Source organism: Arvicola amphibius, chromosome 15 (assembly GCF_903992535.2).
Source record: "Arvicola amphibius chromosome 15, mArvAmp1.2, whole genome shotgun sequence".
NCBI classification, from domain to species: domain Eukaryota; kingdom Metazoa; phylum Chordata; class Mammalia; order Rodentia; family Cricetidae; genus Arvicola; species Arvicola amphibius.
The window spans coordinates 13982675-13999064 of record NC_052061.1 but is presented as its reverse complement, the minus strand read 5'-3'; the positions used below and the strand labels follow the sequence as shown (position 1 = coordinate 13999064).

Here is a 16390-nt window from a genome sequence, read left to right as displayed (position 1 = left end):
AACTAGAGATTTCTCAGAGTGCAAGGATGGTGGTGGATGGATTACCTAGCACAGCCCCTGGCAGAAGGGAGAACTGATGGAATTTAGGTTGCCTTGAACCCTGTTCAGCAGTCCCCTGCAACTCTATTCCTCTGTTCAGACAGGCAGTTCAAAGTATAGTTAACCCCGTGATCTTTTGGAACAAATGGAGCCTGTACTACAACCCACTGCCTTAACGACAAGCCACAGGCCACCAGTCTCTAAGCGAGAACTTTCTTGCATTCATCCCCAAACTCAGAAATGGCTAGATCTCTGGCAGGTACGTACATTCCAGAGAGCTGTAGGTGCCACTGAAGAAGGAATTTTGTCAGCGGATTAGGAGTCTTACCTTCTAGCCAGCCCAAAGTCGATGATCTTAATTTGATGTCCTGTCTGGTTGACACACAGTATGTTCTCTGGCTGGAAGAGAGAAGGAAGGGAAAGATATTTTATCCTTATTACCCCTGGCTAAGAAAGCCTACAGCTCCCACACTTACTTGTCCATAGGCCTCGTTTCCCCAGAATCTAAGGGAATCAAATGGCTTAGGGTAGTCGTATGGGGCTAGACAGACAATAAAAATAAATGAGCTGCGCTAACAATACAGGAGGCTGGAGAAACGGCTTAGTGGTTAAGAGCTTGTGCTGTTCTTGCAGGGGATCTGAGTTCAGTACCTCACACCCATGTTGGACAACTCACAACCACCGGTACTGCCTCAGGAAACTCTGTTTCTCTTCTACAGAGCTATAGGAATCCCCCCCCCAAAAAAAGGACTGCTCCTCGACCCAAATCTCAGATCAGAGTTCCAAGCTTTGAGGACTCTTTCCCCAAAGGCCAGTCCTTGACCCAGAAGTACAGATAAGAGTCCCAGGTTTTCCCCAACTGCTCATTCTGCAGAGCATCTGGTCTAAAGCCTTGAAATTAGCTCTTGTAACAGTCAAAGCCAGGTCTCTGCCCTACCCAATATCTTTCCGAGTGCTTGCCTTACAGTCTGATGTCACTCAAGAAAGGTGGTCAAAAACAGTGGCATGCACTCCAACAGGTACAAGCACCCTGCGTCTTCTCATCTGAAAGGGAGTCACCTCCTGAAAGGGGTGATCAAAAGGCACCCCCTTGTGGGAATAGCCTAAGAAATCTGAGAAAGGACCATATGTGCTCTCTACCTGCCAGAAACTATGCTGAGATTGAACATACATGACAGCCAGAGATTCTCCTAAGAGACAAAGTGTAATTCGTTCATTCAATGCAATATCAGATGGCTCTTTAAAACCATAAGAAAAGATGTCTATAATTGCTGTTTAGAAATAAGATACAAGCCTACTAAAATGGCCCAGCTGTTCAAGTTGCGTGCCGCCCAGTCTGATGACCAGCTTTGACCCGGAAACTACATGGTGGAGGACAGAACCAACTCCTGTGAGTTCCTCTCTGACTTTTACACAATGCATTGTGGCATATGTGCATCATGGGATATGTACACCTGTGAAGGCATGGATGCACACACTATACACTACACACACACACACACACACACACAAAATGTAAACCAGGATGCATCCTATGACCCCTTTGTAGGTATTCCTGTGTGATGCTAAGTCACTCACGAAGAAGTCCTTTGTTCATGAAAACTAGTTGGGAAAAATGTATTTTACACACTTTTATATTGCCCATATTTGTTACCACAAGTATATACTCCCTTTAAAACTGTGTGTGTAATGCATGTATGTATGTGTGATACATGCACGTAGTACCTATCTGTGTGTAGGTGTGCATCATTGTATGTGTAACGGCTAGAGGTCAACACTGAGTGTCCCCTACCCAATCTTCACCAGTTTTTTTTGTTGTTTTGTTTTCATTTTTTGTTTTTCAAGACAGGGTTTCCCTGTACCTTTGGAGCTCGTCCTGAAACTAGCTCCTGCAGACCAGGCTGGCCTCGAACTCACAGAGAACCACCCACCTCTGCCTCCCGAGTGCTGGGATTACCATCATCACCCAGCTTCACCTTATTTCTGAGACAGGGTGTTTCAGTGAACCTGGAGCTCACCTATTGGGTTAACTGTCTGGCCCCAAAATCTTCTGTCTCTGGTGGGATCACAGAGGCAGGACCCCACATGATGCTCCTTACACAGGTACTGGGATCTGAGCTGTGTAAACACAGGGGTCAAACTCAGGTCATCAAGCTTGGCAGCATTGCTGCCAAGCCTTCTCTCAGGCCCACCCCTTGAGGTTATTTAAAAAAAGAATTTTAAATATTTATTTTTATTTATGTGGGTGTGTCTATATGAGTGCATGCCATGTGTTTGTGGGTGCCTGTGGAAGCCAGAGGAGGGTAGCAAACCCCCTGGAGTTAGAGGTATAGACGGTTGTGAGATACCCAGTGTAGATGCTGGGAACTAGACTCAGATCTTTGAAAAGGGCAGCAAGTGCTTTTAACTGCTGAGTCATCTCTGCAGACTAAAAAAATAATTTTAAGACATTGCTAAAGAAAAAGGCTATTGTGTTATTTAATACTCAAACAACACTTAAAGAGGCACAATTGTCTACATACAGGAATAGAGACAAAATAACAGGTCTGCTGCAGATACCAGAACTAGTAAATGGCAGAGCCAGGAGGGGAAGCCCCAGAGACCCCAGTGAGCTGGGCATGGATGCTCAGAAGGCACCTGCCAAGGCCCAGCACTGACCTTGAGGTCCAGGTGCAGGATATAGTGCTGGTGCAGGTAATGCACACCCTCGCAGATCTGCTTTGTGAACAGGACTACATCCAGTTCAGTCAGGTGGTACTTCTCATCTGTGATCCGGTCAAAGAGTTCACCTCCGTCCACACTGCCGGAGAAAGGTAAGAAGCAGGTGTCAGACCGAGCGAAGCTCTCAGAGGGCCTGAGAGCAGCCAGTCTAGGTGTGCAGAAGTCAGTTACAGCCCACGGAAGGCCCAAGGTGGCTTACAAAGGGCTTCTGATGCTGCTACGTGGGGTTTGGTTGGGTCCTTTGTTCTGGCATATTCCCCACAGGAGGTTTGCCTCCTAAATTAGGGCTGCAAATTCAGCTGCTTGGGAGTGCCAGATAGCACCCACATGGCAAGAAGCCCAAGTGAAGCCTGGCATGGTGACACCCAGCTGTGATCCCAGGCCCTGGGAGGCAGAGAATAAACAGTCAAGAGTTCAGGACCTTTCCCAGCTACGCAATGATTTCAGACGTACGCAACATGAAACGCTGTCTCAAGAAACAAATTAAGGAGTTAATTAAATGAAAATTTAAAAAGAACCCTAACTAGGCAAATTAGACTGCATGTGAGACAAAAGTTTTCTCTGTTTTCCCCAATATCTTTTCCAGTGCTGGTGACTGAACCCAGGGTCTCAGACAGGCCCAGCAAGATCTCGACCACTGTTTTTCCCACTTTTGATTCATATATGCTATGAAAAATGTTTTATTCTTATTATCCCTGTCAGAAGGTACACAAAAACATAAGCACAAAGATAAATGACCCCTTGTCTATGGCTTCCATATCAAGAGTTAGTTTCTGGGCTAGAGAGAAGGCTCAACTCCACAGAGTGAGCCTCAATACACCCCTACACATGGAGTGAGTTGACTACACCCCTACACACAGTGAGCTATAGTACAGTCCTACACATGGAGTGAGTTGTACTACACCCCTACACAGTGAGCTATAGTGCACCCCTACACACAGTGAGCCATAGTGCACCCCTACACACAGTGAGCCATAGTGCACCCCTACACACAGTGAGCCATAGTGCACCCCTACACACAGTGAGCTATAGTGCACCTCTACACACAGTGAGCTATAGTGCACCTCTACAGAGAGAGCTGCATTATACCCCCACACAACAGAGCTGCAGTACACCCCGACACAGAGAGAGGGCTGTAGTACACCCACACACAGAGAGCTATAGTATACCCCCCCACACACAGAGAACTGTAGTACACCCCCCACACACACACAGAGCTGTAGTACACCCACAGAGAGAGCTGCAGTACACCCACACAGAGAGAGCTGTAGTATACCCACACAGAGAGAGCTGTAGTACACCCACACACAGAGAGAGCTGTAGTACACCCACACACAGAGAGAGCTGTAGTACACCCACACACAGAGAGAGCTGTAGTACACCCACACACAGAGAGAGCTGTAGTACACCCACACACAGAGAGAGCTGTAGTACACCCACACACAGAGAGAGCTGTAGTACACCCACACAGAGAGAGAGAGCTGCACTACACCCACACACAGAGAGAGAGCTGCACTACACCCACACAGAGAGCTGTAGTATATCCACACAGAGAGCTGTAGTACACCCACATAGAGAGAGCTGTAGTACACCCATACAGAGAGAGCTGCTGTACACCTCTACAGATATAAGTTTGGTTCCAATGTAACTATATTCTTTATATTTTCATGAAAGCTGGATAGAAAGATTTCCCAATTTCTGTCTACATTTTCCAATTTCCAACCATTAATCTATCATACAAAATCACTGAAAGCTGTTTAGGCCAAACTGGCATAATGTCTGCAGATTAGACCTGACGTGCTGGCTACTGGTTTGAGACAAAAGGACTTTGTCCCCCAACTTTCACTCTCGGGTTCAAAGCAATGAACCAGGGAATTTGGCATGCCTCTGGGGGTGCCTGTGAGAGCACAGAGGGGAGCTTGCCTAGACTGAAGGCTCTCAGTCTCTGCCACGAGGCCCTGAAGGAAGCCACCACTTCTGAGATACTCACTACTCCATGATCAGGGTGAAGCTGTTCTTGCCCTCAAAAGCATCATAGAGTTGGATCAAGTTCACATGGCTCAGCTGGTTCATGATGTTGATCTCATTCTTGACGTCCTCCTGGTGGGACCAGAGGAAAATGGTTTTCAAGAAAATAGATCAGGAAACCACTAGTATCTCCCAAGATGTATGCAGGTGGGCATGCCCAAATGCACACACATTCACATAAATCACACACTCACAAAACAATCACACATGCATATATACATTCACTCACGCACACACATACACACATTCCTACATATATACACTCACACATTCATACACACGTACACACACATGCATGTACACACATCTTACGCTGCTGTCACACCAGCTCTCCTTGACTCGTCACCAAAACTGTGTTCCTATAACAGAAAGAACCTTGATTCCACCCACCAGTCATCATCTCAGACACCCGCTCACCTCACAGACACCCGCTCACCTCACAGACACCCCTTCATCTCACAGACACCCGCTCTCCTCACAGACACCCGCTCTCCTCACAGACACCCGCTTGTCTCACAGACACCCGCTTGCTCGCCTCACAGACACATGCTCGCCTCACAGACACATGCTCGCCTCACAGACACCCGCTCGCCTCACAGACACCTGCTCATCACCTCACAGACACCCGCTGACCTCACAGACACCCGCTGACCTCACAGACACCCGCTCGCCTCACAGACACCAGCTCGTCTCACAGACACCCGCTCGCCTCACAGACACCCGCTCACCTCACAGACACCCGCTCACCTCACAGACACATGCTCACCTCACAGACACCCGCTCACCTCACAGACACCCGCTCACCTCACAGACACCCGCTCACCTCACAGACACCAGCTCGTCTCACAGACATCCACTCACCTCACAGACACCAGCTCGTCTCACAGACACATGCTTGCCTCACAGACACCCACTCACCTCACAGACACCCGCTCACCTCACAGACACATGCTCGCCTCACAGACACCCACTCACCTCACAGACACCTGCTCACCTCACAGACACATGCTCGCCTCACAGACACCCGCTCACCTCACAGACACCCGCTCTCCTCACAGACACCCGCTCGCCTCACAGACACATGCTCGCCTCACAGACACCTGCTCGCCTCACAGACACATGCTCGCCTCACAGACACCCAGTCATCACCTCACAGACACATGCTCACCTCACAAACACATGCTCGCCTCACAGACAGCCGCTCACCTCACAGACACCCGCTCGCCTCACAGACACATGCTCGCCTCACAGACACATGCTCACCTCACAGACACATGCTCGCCTCACAGACACCCGCTCGCCTCACAGACACATGCTCACCTCACAGACACATTCTCGCCTCACAGACACCCGCTCGCCTCACAGACACATGCTCGCCTCACAGACACCCGCTCGCCTCACAGACACATGCTCACCTCACAGACACCTGCTCTCCTCACAGACACCCGCTCTCCTCACAGACACCCGCTCGCCTCACAGACACATGCTCGCCTCACAGACACATGCTCGCCTCACAGACACCCGCTTGTCTCACAGACCAGAGGCCCCAGAAGGAAAAGCCCTTGGTGCCCAAGGTCCAACAAGCGTGTTGGCAGAGCCATGCCAGGCCATCCACAGAAATGGGGTCTGAAGTAAGGAACGTGGGTGACTCAGTGAGCGGTGTGAGTCCAGGAGAGAAGGAGGAATACACCACGTTCTTGCTTGGCACGGAGGGGGCAGGAGCAGGTGCTAGGAAACGAAAGATCCTAGGTCTCGGCTAGAAGGATTTGGCTGGCCCGGGGCAGGTGTCTTACCCGGTCTTTGATGCTCTTCACTTTGATGATCTTGGCTGCGAGTGCAAGGCCTGTGGACCTCTCTGTACACCTGTGCACCTGGCCAAACCGGCCCCTACAGAGGCAGAGGGACACGGTAAGATGAGAACGTGAAAAGCTCACCAACACACGAGGGCCGCCGTTCCTCTCCTCACACACACCATGTGGGCTGTCCTACTGCACAGGTTATTGTCTTAGTCCTCACTCACCCCTGGGCTAACCCGGAGTCTAGAAAATCACTTCTTCACCACCCACAGTCATGTGATCTGCTCTACACTCTAAGTGGAAACCTCCTGGCCTTGCCACGGGCTATTCTGAGTAGGAATACACCCTACTCACTCCCGTCTTACCAGCCTCCTGACCACACCCACTCCTGGCACCCCTGCTACCTCAGGAGTATTTCCCACATCTTGCTTTGAGGGCCTCCTACACCTCTCCTCCCTCATGCGTGCAGTCGCCTGCATCCCAGGAAGACCCCTGTTCTTTCTCTATGTGGTCAGCCTCTGTGTTCCAGCCCTGCCCCTCACCCAGACGGGTGCTCTACTTACCCTCCCAAGACTTCATGTTGGGACACTGTGTAGCCTGCTGAGACCGAGGTGTCCTTGACATTCACTACCCGGTGTTCAAAGGGGGCTGGGGGTGCTGCACTATCGTCTGTAGAGAGATGACAAAGCACCCATGAGTCTCCTACAAATAGTCTCCCCTCCTAAACCCACTGTCACCTGGATTACCAGGTGCCAAGACCACCGCCCTTCTTACACTCCCAGCATGTGGGAGCCCCGACTCTAGAGTCACTCCATTTGTCAGGAGAGGGAGCCGAGCTCACTGCATCAGTGAGCAGATTTTCATGAGGCAGCTGTGTTCAAAGGCAACGAAACTATGGGAGACAGTCAGGGGAGCATAAAGTGGAGAATGCTAGAAAAACAACCACGCCATCCTCACCGCTCAGCCTTGGCCCCCTGATCGCTGATCTCAACTAGATGCAGAGGGCAGGAGAGCCCGTGGGGGAGCCACGGTGAGCTTCTCCTAGTGCATGGGTTGGTGAGGAGGGATAATAGATCTAGAAGGAAAGCAAAGGGCAGCCAGCACTTGGAAACTCAGAAGACAGGCATTTAGGATTGTGGGTTTTTCTTTTTAATTTTATTACTCTGTGTGTGTGTGTGTGTGTGTGTGTGTGTGTGTGTGTGTGTGTGTGTGTGCATGTACATACCATATCATATACACGTGGAGGTCAGAGGATAATTTTCAGGAGTTAGTTCAGTTTTCACCATATGGGTCCCAGGAACTGAACCCAGGGCTCGGCAACAAATGCCTTTACCAGATGAAAATGGCCCTAGGATTTCATTTTAATTGGTTAATATGAATACCTAGAAATATCACGTGAAATTATATTTTAAAGAAAAGGAAAACATGCAACAGTTATGATGCAACAAAGCGTTTTCTGCACAAATGGCTGGGAAATCATCTGTTCACTCTTGTCCTGGGAGCATCCTGCATGCTCCCTGAGTGCAGAGAGTGCTCCACAATCCTGCATGCTCCCTGAGTGCAGAGAGTGCTCCATGATCCTGCGTGCTCCCTGCATGCTCCCTGAGTTTAGAGAGTGCTCCACAATCCTCTGTACTCCCTGAGTTTAGAGAGTGCTCCACGATCCTGTATGCTTCCTGAGTGCAGAGAGTGCTCCCCAGACAATTCTCCCACCAGGAGGGAGACTCCCGAACCATTGGTGCTGATGTTTTTTGTAGTAGAAGAACACAGAGATGCCTGCTACCCATCTGGATTGACAAGTGGGTCATTCTCAACACTTCCTCGCTATTGCAAATGGCGTTGGGAATGGCTCACTGTGTCTTACACATATCAGTCAGTGTCTTTTCTTCATTTTTCTTCTCCACCCCATCTCTGAGGGGAGAGCATATAATCTAGGTTGACCTCAAACTCATCATGTAGCAATGGATGACCTTGAACTTATCATCCTGCCTCCATCTCCCATGCGCTTGGATTAGAGATGCGCAACACCACATTTGGTTTACCACAATGTTGGGAATCAAAGTCACAGCTCCAGCTCTTTGCTAGGCAAACACTCTAGCAACCGAACGCCATCCCTAGCCTCCTACCTTCTGCATGCTCGCCTGTCCTCATTTAGAATGATGCCAGTGGTAGAACCCTCAGGTAGGGAAGCTGCTTTGAGAAGTCCACCCAGTTGGGCCACAGAGGTTCGCATTTCCCAACCATCAAAGACCCAAGTCTAATCCTTCCACATTTCTGTATCTTGGACTCTAGTACCAGGACTTTATTATCCAGAGAGTTAGGCTTTCTCAGAACCACATAATCTATGGAAGGTGAAGGAAGGCTCCCAGTCATCACCTCAAGGCCATGATGAGCTGGATCACAGCCTCGCTTACCCAGAACCATGATGGCAGCCTCTGCAGCAGTAGGCATCCTACTTGCGACCTCAGTTCCCCCTGAGCCCTTGGCTGCAGGGTTCTTCCCAGGCTCAGGCTTTCCTGCTCCAGGGTCTGTTTCTTGCAGCAGGTCCGTGGTCCCAACAGTCTCATCTCCCCAGTCCCTTGTGGCCAAGCTTGGGCCTGTGAGAGGCTCAGCCCCAGGCCCCACCTCCTCCTCTGCACTTGCTCCTCCATTGCTGCTACTCCTCTTTAGCAGTGGTAGAAATGGACTGGCTCCTTTGGGGATCTGGTTTTCCAGCGCAGTTCCAGGGCCTTCGGGATGTGGGGCCTGCTCGTCAGGCTGGGTAACTGCTGGAGTTTCTGCAGAGGCCGTAGGACTGACCCTCTGGGTCTCAAGCAGCTTCCCAGGAGTAGCCATCTCTGGTACATGGATAGAGATCCTGGGCAGAGAGAAATATGGCCCTGAGGTTTAAAACAAGGACGTTCCAGGGATGCAACTCAGCAGTAGAGCATTGCTGAGTATCATAGTTAGCTTCAGCTGTCAACTTGACACAAACTTAGAGTCACCTGGAAACACGAAAACCCAATGGAAGAATTGAACCAACTGAGCTAGCCTGTGGCCATGTCTGTGAAGCATTTTCTTAATTGCTAATTGATGCAGGAGGGCCTAGCCTACCATAGGCAGCACTTTCCCTAGATAGATGGGCCTGGGCTATGGAAGAAAGGTAGTTGAGATGCAGAGACCCACAGCAAAGCTCAGGGAGTCCCACAGAAGAGGGGGAGGAAAGGTTGTAGAAGCCAGAGCGGTCAAGGACACCACAATAACATGGCCCACAGAATCTAACCAGGGTCCCTAGGGACTCGTAGAGACTGAAGGGACAATCAGGGAGCTTGTATGGGCTGATCTAGGCCTTGTGCATATATACCTTATGGTGGTTTGTTGAAATCTTAAAAGTGCTAGTAAAAAAATAAAACAAATACTTAGGAGATTTACAAATACAAATGACAAAATTTCCTCAATAGCATTCATATTATAGTATTTGTGATAACAAGAATACTGAACTATATTTTCTAGCCATCATTTGTACAACACTAGGCTTGATTGTCTTATTTTTATTTAATTAAAATATAGTTACATGATTTCACCCTCACTAATAATTTTTAATGTGCTATGGAAGATAAAAATTTGGGTTTGTAGTGTATGTTATAAAATCATGAGTTAGGAGTTAAGTAGAGATTAACATTTTAGTTCTTCATTTGTTCTCTTTTGGAAAATTAGCCTCCAAGTTTGAAGCTCAAGTGTCTCTGAAGATATAAACAAATAGATAAATACATCTTTGTTTTAAAATGTTTACAAAAAGAAACACAAATATGGATTTTTTTAGATTTTTTAAGAAGAAATAAAAAATGGTTAATATGGGCCCGCATCTAGCATACACAGGGCCCTTAGTTCCATTCCCAGATACACACACACACACACACACACACACACACACACACACAAGCACATGCACACATAGACTAAGATGGTACATTCTGTGTTATGTGTCCTTTATCATAATAAAAAGAATAAAGAAAAATACAAGGCTTTTTTTCCAGCAGTGGAAAGCCCAGGCTGCTCTGAGGTTTAGGCCTTTAAAAATGGACGCTGATCCCAAGTGGTGCAGTCGAGAGACCCGGCAGCCCGTCTACAGTTAAGCACGGGGCAAGAGTGTGGGGACAAGACAACTGGCCGTGATGACAGTGGGAAGCAAGGTGGGAGCCAAGCTAAGCACCTGAGTCTGTCTCAGACCAAGGGGTCCAAAAAGCTTGACAAACCAATTGCTGGGGGAGAATCCAGGTAGTCAGAGGAAAAGGCCACTGGCCACTTCAGCCCTCTCTGGTCTTCTCTTCCAGTGGGGTAGGAGGTGACCTCGGTGTCACGCAGCTCTATGTCATGTTTGGTGTCCAACGCTCCCTTACCTACTGCATAGCACACCAACCACAGGCACTGCCAACAACTCCGGGCTGCCAAGTTCAGGTATGGTCTCAGGATACCTAGACAAGCAGCCCCTTCCGGTCAGAACTGGCACTCAATTTCTGATATGCTTTCCTCAAAAGACACATTCTAGGGAAGGAAGGGCAGGTGGTGGCCTCCCCACTTCCTGAGACCTGCCTCGGATCTGGCGTGTCTGAAATTCAGCTCAGGGCTGTGGCTGGGGTGGGACATGCTTCTCACTGAGAGGTTTTGGGGGATCCCTAACATGTCACAGGAAGTTCACTCCTACTGCGATTGCTACATTCAGATCCAGGCACATCTACCGGGAATCCCTTTTTCCAGCCTGCCAAGGCCCCGGGGACAGGGGGAGGTGGGGTGGGATGGGGTCCCATTTCCTTCTAGAACCGATCGCCACAGCAAAAAGAGGCTGGATAATCTCCCGGTGCTGGGTCTTGTGGTCTCCGTGGTAGATGTGGGGCAGGTGGTATCTATCTCTCTGATGGTAGAGGCCATCAGATAGAGCATCTGAGAGAGGTCTAGAAGGACAGGGCCCTCACAGACTGTGCAGACACAGCAGTGCTGCACCACCGGCACTGAATACAGACGGAATGCAGCCGGCCAGTTCTCTCTTCCACCATTTCTGCTGAGTGATGCCCGTCCCAGGCATCACTTCCTCTCCAGGACCTCTGACACAAACCTCCCCAAAGCCTCTAGAATGCCTCTACCTGCCCTACCCTTTTCTCCTCACCATATTGTTTAGGACTTAAATGCTGGCCCAAAGAAGCAGGCATGCAGTTAAGTACGGATTTGGTGGTTTTGTGGGATGGTGGTACTCAGTCCCAATGTCACCATCAGTAAGATAATAGGATGACCACTTTCCCACGCTGGGAACACTGGAAGAATAAAACCAGCTGATGCCTCAGAAGGCCAGGCCCATGCTTGGAGCGAGGTGAAGTGCTCTGTGAAGGCTGTTCGCTGAGGTAATTACTTATCTAAAAGTTAGTCATTCTCAACCCTATTCTCCACTAGAATGAAAACAAAAATCCAAGAATGGTACCTGAAAATCCCTCCAGACCAAAGGAATCAAGATTTCTGGGCACAGATGTTTCTTTTTAATCCCTACTCCCTATTCCCAGGTAATTCTCATGGCCAGGTAGATACCACTACCCCCAGGATCCCAAACATAAGATCTCCCCTGTCCATCTAGTGCGGCTCTATGTATACAGTGGTCACTAACGTGTCACTGGCCCATTGGCCACGCCACACGTAAAGGGACGCAGCTGTTTGTGCCCATTGCCCAGCACAGAAGAACACCTCTTACCTGGAAAATGCTTCACCACTGTGGACTTCACTGGCTGGAGTTAGTGACCCTACGGGCGGAGGGCTAAGCCCTAAACTCAGTCTCATGCTTTCTTCTGAGAGCCAACAGTCAGGTTTGCTGGACGAGGTTCCTTGTCCTGCACTTTGCGACATCTTGAGATTGGTGAGGACCTCGCTGATTCTGTCGAGTGCTACAGACAATTCCAGGGTAGTCCCAGTATTCTCACCAGACGTTCCCGGAAGCCTGGGTTCCGCCTCTGTGGATGGGGGTACTTGGCCTAGGCCAAGAACTTCAGTTCCCTGCCTCGGTGAAGCTCCCGCCTGGGTGAAGTCAGCTCCCTTCAGTGACGTACTGATGACGAGAGGCAGCCTCTCCACTGCCCCCACTGCTGTGTCCTCCTTCTGGCTCTCTACAAGATAACGGGAAGGGGGAAACATACTCTAAGGGACATGGATCACAAGGAAAAACGAGCACAAAGGTGTCATCCCACATACCATATCTATAAAAGCCAAAAACTGGACATAACCCATACTGCCATGGGAGATGTGTCTGTATGTTAGAACACCCACCCAATGAACTGTTGTACAGCCACTCTTAAAATAAGAAAAGAGGGCCGGGCGGTGGTGGCGCACACCTTTAATCCCAGCACTCGGGAGGCAGAGGCAGGCGGATCTCTGAGTTCGAGGCCAGCCTGGTCTACAAGTTCCAGAAACTACAGGGAAACCCTGTCTCGAAAAACAAAAATAAATAAATAAATAAATAAATAAATAAATAAATAAATAAATAAATAAATAAATAAGAAAAGAGGGGCTGAAGAGATGGTTCTGCCTACTCTTCGAGAGAATCCAGGTTTGATCCCCAGCACCTACAATGTAACTTACAAGTGTCTGGAATCCAGTTCTAGGGGATCTGATGCCCTCTCTGGCCTCTATTGACAACACACACACAGTGGTGCACAGATACATACAGACAAAACACCAACACACATTGAGAGAAGAAGGGAGGATATTTGTGAGTGTGCACGAGTGTGAAAACCTATGGCTACTTATGAGTGATTTCCATAAACTGGACCTCACTGGAAAAATAAGGATTTTTTAATTGATCATAAATAAAGGCCTTAAGGAGGAAATACAAAGGCAGACTTCTCTTAGTATACCTTATTTTGTCAATCTGACTTTAAAACCCTAAAAATACTATTTTAAAAAAAGAATTTTGTTTCTTGAGACAGGGTCTCACTGTGTAGCCTTGGCTGCCCTAAAACTCAGAGAGATCTGCCCACTTCTGCCTTCTGTGTGCCAGGATTAAAGGTGTGCACCACCCTGCCAGATACGTAAAGTTTTAAAAGAGACTGAGCTTTTATCAAAGCAATCCAGCCAACGTCTTAATTCCAGCACTCTGGAAATGGAGGCAGGAGGACCAGAAGTTCAAGGTCATCCTCAGCTACATGGTGGAGTCTGGGGTGCATGAGACCCTGTCTTAAAAGTCCAAACAAAACAAGAACAACCATGGCACGGGCGACATACCTGGTACTTTATTCTGAACCATTATGTGTATGGTAGAAACAGGCTTGTGGATCCCCCCTCACCTACCCACAGCCTCCTGGAGGGGTCAGCTTGCTCACCTGTGGACCCCCTCACGCTTGCTCACAACCTCCTGGCGGTGTCAGCTTGCTCACCTGTGGAACCTCTCACCTACCCACAGCCTCCTGGTAGGGTCAGCTTGCTCACCTGTGGACCCCCTCACCTACCCACAGCCTCCTGGAGGGGTCAGCTTGCTCACCTGTGGACCCCCTCACCTACCCACAGCCTCCTGGAGGGGTCAGCTTGCTCACAGCCTCCTGGAGGGGTCAGCTTGGTCACCTGTAGACCCCCTCACCTACCCACAGCCTCCTGGCGGGTCAGCTTGCTCACCTTGGGTCCTCAGTGCATGCTTCGGCTTGACTCCCGTAGCTTCTGCTGGCTCCTTGTTCTAAAATAACCACCATAAAAACACCATCATTCAAACATCCACGGACCACCTGCCACATGCTCATATGTAGTTAGTTTATTTAATATGACCCACAGCAGTGTGGCTGGACATTGAGGCCGGATGCACCTAGCTTCAAAGCTAGAGCCATATCCTTTCCAGGGCTTCTCTGAACGGCTAGGGGGCTGGCTCCCTGAGAAAAGGTTCTAAATAGACCGGGGTCGTAAGCCAAGAATGGGGAAGGAAAAGAAACCTCAATCCTAAATCACCATCAGCTCAGCTCTACTAGTTCTGGTTGAGACTGGATTCTGAAGTCAAATCCGTGCTCAGGGGATGGGGCAGCACAGCCAATGGTCACATCAGCCTGGGAGCTGAGGAACCACCTCCAGCTGAGCTCTATCTTTTAGGCCTAGAGTTGCCAGAGCTTTGTTCTTCAAGAGAAACTGGACTTAGATTTTTGCTTAAATCAGACTTATTAAAGCACAAAATTAAATAAAAAATAATTTATTAAAGCATCATTTGTACACAACAAATTACACATACGAACTATAAACTTCTTTGTGAGACAGTGTCTTACTATGTAGCCCCGAGAGTCTAGAACTCTCTATAAAGACCAGACTCACAGAAATCCACCTGCTTCTGCCTCCTGAGTACGGAGCCTGAAGGTGTGCACCACACCAGCTCAACCAATGTACAGGATGTAGGGCAATTCTGCTCCCCCCAAAGGATCCCTAGCATTTTAATCCAAAGATTTCAATTTTCAGTGTTGGAAAGCAATTAAAATCTTTTCAGTGCTGCAGACAACATGTGTCTTCAGTTGTTTTGCTCTCTGGGCTCCCCATTAAGGAACTCTGTGGCTGGGGCCAGAGAGAGGCCAGGTAGCTTGTGAGTCACACTCCCCGGTGCACGGGGAGGGGATCAGGGACATGTTAACCATAGCTATTGCAGTGACTTTAACACCAGGAGCCACAGTTGGGACCTTACTGGTCACAGGTTGAGACCTCCAGCAAGAGAAGCAACCTTTTCTGGAGAGTTTCCTGACTGTCACAGAGTGGCCAGGTCCAGGGCAAGGCTCTGAGCATGTCTGTCAGGCCCTGGTCTCTAGCAGATCTTTTAGGTTTAAAGAAGAGCTGTGGAGAATCCCTCTGGACCAGCGCTCAGCTCAGCATCCTTACGCGCAGCATCCTTACGCTCAGCATCCTTACGCGCAGCATCCTTACGCTCAGCATCCTTACGCTCAGCATCCTTACGCTCAGCATCCTTACGCTCAGCATCCATAAGCTCAGCATCCTTACGCTCAGCATCCTTACGCTCAGCATCCTTACGCTCAGCATCCTTACGCTCAGCATCCTTACGCTCAGCATCCATACGCTCAGCATCCATACGCTCAGCATCCTTACGCTCAGCATCCTTACGCTCAGCATCCATATGCTCAGCATCCTTACGCTCAGCATCCTTACTAGAGGGCTCCTCACCACCGGCCACTCACCACTCTGTTTCAAAACAGCCATAGCTGTCGAGTAACTTTCGTGCGCTGGACACACTTCTCCAAACATTTCACAGATTAGTTCGCCCCTCGTCCTGCCCACTCTTTGAGATAACATTTACTAATGGGATAATTCCTGGTTTACGGAGAGAAAATGAGAAACATGGAAGCAGAGGAGTCGGCCAGGTGCTGAAGGCAGAGTTAAAAGCAACAAATCTGACCTGAGAGGCCAGGCTCCTGCCACACTGCTACACTAGAAAGGGTGACATGGGGTCCCCTACCCGTCCCCCAGGCTGAGGTTAGACCCTGGGAAGAGTGACATGGGGTCCCCCACCCGTCCCCCAGGCTGAGGTTAGACCCTGGGAAGAGTAACATGGGGTCCCCCACCGGTCCCCCAGGCTGAGGTTAGACCCTGGGAAGGGTGACGTGGGGTCCCCCACCCGTCCCCCAGGCTGAGGTTAGACCCTGGGAAGGGTGACATGGGGTCCCCCACCTGTCCCCCAGGCTGAGGTTAGACCCTGGGAAGGGTGATGTGGGGTCCCCCACCCAGCCCCCAGGCTGAGGTTAGACCCTGGGAAGGGTGATGTGGGGTCCCCCACCCAGCCCCAAGGCTGAGGTTAGACACTGACTGTGGTGCCC

The 16390-nt window shown here is 49.6% G+C and overlaps 1 protein-coding gene across 1 annotated transcript in view; it reads right to left on the bottom strand.

The window, feature by feature from the left end:
* Mylk3 (myosin light chain kinase 3) overlaps window positions 1-16390 on the bottom strand; it is a 46234-nt gene that overhangs the window by 15453 nt on the left and 14391 nt on the right. The window contains exons 2-9 of the mRNA XM_038312859.1: window positions 14211-14268; window positions 12301-12709; window positions 8999-9441; window positions 7148-7253; window positions 6582-6675; window positions 4751-4860; window positions 2698-2839; window positions 368-438 (exon numbers count right to left, since the gene is read on the bottom strand). Of these exons, the coding sequence (XP_038168787.1) occupies window positions 368-438; window positions 2698-2839; window positions 4751-4860; window positions 6582-6675; window positions 7148-7253; window positions 8999-9441; window positions 12301-12709; window positions 14211-14268 (1433 nt within the window). The remainder of the gene's footprint in view (window positions 1-367; window positions 439-2697; window positions 2840-4750; window positions 4861-6581; window positions 6676-7147; window positions 7254-8998; window positions 9442-12300; window positions 12710-14210; window positions 14269-16390) is intronic.